Source organism: Populus trichocarpa, chromosome 4 (assembly GCF_000002775.5).
Source record: "Populus trichocarpa isolate Nisqually-1 chromosome 4, P.trichocarpa_v4.1, whole genome shotgun sequence".
Taxonomy (NCBI): Eukaryota; Viridiplantae; Streptophyta; class Magnoliopsida; order Malpighiales; family Salicaceae; genus Populus; species Populus trichocarpa.
The window spans coordinates 4,807,623-4,813,680 of NC_037288.2; the positions used below are offsets into that span (position 1 = coordinate 4,807,623).

The 6,058-nt window shown below is 33.9% G+C and overlaps 1 protein-coding gene across 1 annotated transcript; it reads left to right on the forward strand.

Annotated features, from left to right (window-relative positions):
* Nucleotides 1-2,379: 2,379 nt before the first annotated feature.
* On the forward strand, nucleotides 2,380-6,058 carry LOC7476337 (low-temperature-induced cysteine proteinase). Its single transcript, XM_002305707.4, has 5 exons — nucleotides 2,380-3,031; nucleotides 4,356-4,588; nucleotides 4,736-4,873; nucleotides 4,964-5,470; nucleotides 5,596-6,058. The coding sequence occupies exons 1-5, from the start codon at nucleotides 2,533-2,535 to the stop codon at nucleotides 5,737-5,739; spliced, it is 1,521 nt and encodes a 506-aa protein (XP_002305743.2). The 5' UTR covers nucleotides 2,380-2,532; the 3' UTR covers nucleotides 5,740-6,058.

Here is a 6,058-nt window from a genome sequence, read left to right on the forward strand (position 1 = left end):
TTTTTTTAAAATAATTTTTTTGCTTTGCTATTTATAGGATAATCCGAATTTCATGTCCCCAATCATGTGTATGATTTGTTCACCCTGGTTGGCTGTCACGTTCACTTAAGGCTTTTTTTTAATCTTTTTTTAATATGTTTGCATCATATCGACAAGTGTCAATTCCTTATATTTTCCTAATGTGTTTGGCTTTTCATAATATTTTTTTATGGTATGAGTTTATTCAATCATTTTCATTTGTATTTATCATTTAAGCCATGAGTTTTTTTAGAATGGATTTATCTTTTATTTATTTAAATAAAAAAGTTTAGTAAACATAATCGGGTAAATATCTTATCTTTACAGTTTTTTTGGTAGTTATTGTTAATGATTTTTTTTATTTACATAAATGATTATCGATTTATTTAGTTAGATAATTTCATAGGCTTTTCAAATGACACTTTTATTTTTTCATGTAAAAAACACATTAGAGCAGTCTGCATACCTGATATTGTTTTTTAAAACAACAATAGAACCTACATGCCAAATTCATGATTTTAGTGTTTTTATAGTTTTTTTTATTCTTTACACTTGGCCTATTTATACCAATTTTTATGTTTATTATTTTTATTATTTGTTTTTTAATGTTCTGTTTCTTTACATATTTTGTTTTTTGGAAATTTATTCTACACATAATGTGAAATTGGTGTTTCATTGTAGCAATTGTAATATTATTCCAATTTTTTTTATTAATACATATGATTTTTATTATATTTTATTATATATAAGCATCGAATTTATGATTTATGATTATATTTTTTAATTGATGTAAAAAAAACACATTATTAATATCGGTAGGTAAATGAGTTGAATAGATAAACTAACACTTTGTTTTTTATATTTAATGACACAAGTAGTTCCAATAGACCTTTTGATTTATGATTATAATTTTAAAAAATAAAATTAAAAAGCTTGTATATTTTATTTTATTTTTACTAAAAAACTTTATCCGACTCACGGGGAAATACGGGTGAGGGCTAAACTTGGTCTTTCTATTTTCATGCATAATTAATTTCTTTACATGCAACGGTTGATAGTTCATAAACTATCATGGTCAATAAGTCCAGAAAATTATACTCAGTTATGTAGTTGGATTGAAATCCTCCTATTCTTTTTCTTCGAATAAAGAAGGCTATTCGTAAAGGATCATGGTAGCCGTCATGGATTGAAATACTCAGTTATGTAGTTGGATTGAAATCCCATAGCCGTCAGGGTCTGGTATTAAGTAGTTTTTTTTTTTTTTTTACCGAATCTCATGAACGGATGAATCCATTTATGGATGGAAATGATCATCAACTAATAAAAGATGAGGCAAATTTTTTGTTTCCGAAGGCAAAAAGAGGAGGATAAAATAAGCCCATGAGTGGGGTAGAGGACAACAATGCACATAACCGACTTCCTGGTAAATAATAGGTTTTGGATTACTTTATATGAATATTTTAGAAAAAGTTTGAAATTTGTATCATTTTGGCCTTGATCTAATAGTTTTGGTGAACGAAATTGACGCTGTATCAGTGAATTGGTTGGCAAGTGTCAAAAACTATAAATGAACGATCCATCTACCAGTTTACTGCAATTTTGTCATGCAAGACTAGTAGCTAGACCAGTTTTTATAATAGATTTTGACTGATCACTATTCCCAGATTATTGTTATTATTATTTTTAATTGTGGTGTCCGGGCCAGCTTACGTGTACTTTGACTAATCCCTCGAGATCCTGAAGTTAACGACCATGTAAATTTCTAGTAGTTCTAAGGTTTGTGACACTCGAATCAGTGATCTCTAAAAAGCAAACCCAGAAGCTGACCAATTAAATTATACCCGAGTTACTATTTCCAGATTATCCACTCCAGCTTAAAACCATTTCATTCAAGAACTAGAAATTCTCTTAAATTTGTGAACATACATTTTTTTAATTAGTGAGTCAGCCAATTTAAGAGTGCCAGAACGATGTTTGTGCTGCTGTAGGTGCAGCACTTAAAAGTTTTAGTCAGAGAGCTTTTTCAAGAAATGAAGGTCAGCTTCAAGAAGAAATTCGAAGAGAGCCCATAAGGCAAACCCCACTCGTAAAAAACATAAGATCTTTTGCACACATTTACACACGACAACAGAGAACCACGTTTATCGTGACTGGTAGATGTCTCGGGCTCTCTGCCTGTGCGCCACTCACTAGTCAAGGGATATGAATAGCAGATGATCACCTACCCAAAATAGTTTGGTGCTACGAGAAGGTTATGAACAAGTGGTACAGTTTTAACTACCATAATACCCTTTACAGTTCCTATGATTCAATCACTTCCAAACTCAAAAGTCGTTTCGGTCACTTTCAAAATTCAGATAATTTTACCCCTCCCTCCAATTTTTAATGCAAACGGCGGAAAGTGAGAGATGAGGACGTTTTTTTGAGCTGACTGGTAGGCTTGATCGGGCTTATAGTTTTTCACCTTATAAATTCTCCATATAAAATTGCAGTGTAGACAGATAAGAAAAATCAATGTCATCAGAGATGGAAGATTTCAAGAAATCCCAAATGGTTCATCTAATTCTCTTGCTTCTAGTTGGGCTAACAAGCGTGTCTTCTAGCCTCCCTAGTGAGTACTCTATAGTTGGCAATGACTTCAGTGAGCTTCCACCAGATGAAAGCATCATTGAAATCTTTCAACAATGGAGAGATAGGCACCAGAAGGCTTACAAGCATGCAGAAGAGGCAGAGAAGAGGTTCGGGAATTTTAAGAGGAACCTGAAATATATAATTGAGAAAACAGGAAAGGAAACAACTCTGAGGCATAGGGTGGGGTTGAACAAGTTTGCTGATTTGAGCAATGAGGAGTTCAAGCAACTTTATCTGTCAAAGGTGAAGAAACCCATCAACAAAACGAGGATTGATGCAGAAGACAGGAGTCGGAGAAACTTGCAGTCGTGCGATGCACCTTCCAGCTTGGATTGGAGGAAGAAGGGAGTTGTCACTGCTGTTAAGGACCAAGGAGACTGTGGTAAGCTTCCCTCAATAACTTCATTTAATTAAGGGAGATTTAGAATAGGAAATGCCGCTGTCTATGATATCAAATGCGTATTGCTTCCCTGTATTGAGGGCTTTTACTACAAACCTTCGATCGTAAAATGACAGTCAGTAGAGATTAATTTATATAATGCTATATGTAAATGATTAATCAGATGTTTCGATATTTATCATCCTTAAGCCGAGAAAACATTAGTTTGAGAAATCTTAAATTTCGCAAGCATAAGTATTTGTGTTAGAAATGTCAATATACGGTATCTAGCAGCACCAAGTTCTGAAAAAGAAGCTATGTCCTTAAAACAAACCTTTGACCTGAATTGGACAAACCTTTGACCTAAATTGTTGCTTTAAATTTCAACTTGTTTTTTTTATTAAAATTTAATTATTTTAATATTTTTAAATTATTTTAATATATTGATATTAAAAATAAATTTTAAAAAATAATTTTAATAAAAAACAACTGCTTTAGTACTCTTAGACGCATCGAAATCCAATCAATTGACCATATTTATTATAACACATGTCTCTTAGACCGGTGGGCAAATACTGTGCAATTATTATTATTCCCCGTTTTCTACGTGCATAATATCATGTCATTTATCAAGAAATAGAAAATGATTGGCGTGGCTTGTTTTCGGCCTCACATGCTTTACTCTCGGAGTCGGAGGATGGAAGAAGGATTCTCTTCTTGATATAGATGGAATATCGTTTGCCCATCCAACGACATGTGCCTCGAATAAGCCGAAGAAAGTGTTTGTTTTCACTATTGAATTTGTTTTTTTTTTTTTCACTTAAAAAAAAATATAAAACTGATATTTATTTTAAGTATATTTCATAGTTTTAATATTAAAATTAAAAGAAATAAATTTTTAAATGTATTTTCAATTAAAAAATATTCTTAAAAAACAATTGCATGTATTAATTATAAACAAAGCCAGGAATCAGAAGTAATTAGTTACCAAAAATATTTAAGAATTTATTATATATTAATTATAAACAAATATTTTTTTTATTTTAAGTTATAATTTAAAAGGTTGCTTTTTATAAATAAGTAGTGCTTTAAAAATGAGTAAAGTTACATATATATTTGGTGAAAATTGACTTAAAATGATTCCTAAGGGAAGAGAGATCCTGCAAGTTAGAATCTTTAAATAAATAAAAAATGATAAAAGCAAGATTTTGAAATAAACTTGTTTATTTAAGTTAAAGTTATTTCTGAGTTTCCCCACATCCAATGTTATCCGATTTATGTCTTGACATGAAAACAATAATGTGGTCTGGACATGAAATGTTCACAGGAAGTTGTTGGTCATTCTCCACAACTGGAGCCATAGAAGGAATAAATGCCATTGTCACTAGCGACCTGATTAGCCTCTCAGAGCAAGAGCTTGTAGACTGTGATACAACCAATTATGGGTGTGAAAGAGGCTATATGGACTATGCTTTCGAATGGGTTATAAACAATGGTGGAATCGATACAGAAGCTAATTATCCTTATACAGGAGTTGATGGTACCTGCAACACAGCCAAGGTTTGGTCCCCCTGTATTAATATAACCTCTTGATGTTGATTTATACTCAGTAGGTTAAGTTTACAGAAATTTTAGCAAACGTTTTTACTTCAAGAAAGTTCTGAATGTATCTTATTTGTCTCATTGATGGTGTTTCTACTTGATTAGGAGGAAATAAAAGTTGTATCCATTGACGGGTATAAAGATGTAGATGAAACGGACAGTGCACTCTTGTGTGCTGCTGCTCAACAACCCATTAGTGTTGGTATTGATGGTTCTGCGATAGATTTCCAACTGTATACTGGTGTAAGTATCTCTTCTCTGTCGTACGTCTTTGGAAATTAAGATTCTTGTTCAAAAGCGGGTGATAAAAGTAGACTGTTGTGACTTGCTCAGGGAATCTATGATGGTGACTGCTCTGATGATCCAGATGACATTGATCATGCTGTTTTGATAGTTGGCTATGGTTCAGAAAATGGTGAAGATTATTGGATAGTGAAGAATTCATGGGGCACATCATGGGGAATTGAAGGATATTTCTATATAAAGAGGAACACTGATTTACCTTATGGTGTATGCGCAATCAATGCAATGGCCTCATATCCAACAAAAGAAGCTTCTGCACAATCTCCAACTAGTCCTCCATCGCCTCCGTCGCCACCGCCTCCACCTCCACCTCCACCAACACCAGTGCCACCTCCCCCCTCCCCTCAACCAAGTGACTGTGGAGACTTCTCCTACTGCCCGAGTGATGAGACTTGCTGTTGCATTCTTAACGTCTTTGATTACTGTCTTGTCTACGGTTGCTGTGCATATGAGAATGCTGTTTGCTGCGCTGACTCTGTGTACTGCTGTCCCAGTGATTACCCTATTTGTGATGTTGAAGAAGGGCTCTGCCTCAAGGTAAAGAAATGATAAATGACAAGCTATCAATTCAAAGTCTTTTTAAGTCATTAATCAGTATTTTATTAAATTATATGGCATAAAGGAAAGATGATTTATGAAAATCTAACGTGTGTGTGTGACAGGGCCAGGGAGATTATCTGGGAGTGGCTGCAAGCAAACGACATATGGCTAAGCACAAGTTTCCCTGGACCAAGTTGCAGGAAAGAGCGAAAACGGACCACCGTGTTCTACAGTGGAAGAGGAACCCCTTTGCTGCAATGCGCTGAAGAAAATGGAACATATGAATGTCGTCGTTGCTCTTGCCACTACGTCTTTTCCATTTGCAGGCATTTGGCCATCCTGCTATGAACATATGTTCTTATGTACGCAGCAGGTAAAAGCAGAACAAAGACGGTACAGGGGAAGACGATACAAGGGAAACTATGTTTTTTCCGATCTTCTGGGACAAGAATTTCAATTCTCATTAGGACTTTACTTTGTTCTTTCAAGATTTTTTTTTCTTGAGTCATATTTACTGTTGTCTTGTTACTACTATATATCTTTCCCAGTTTTATAAACAACTGGACTCGTCCAGGCCATTGAATC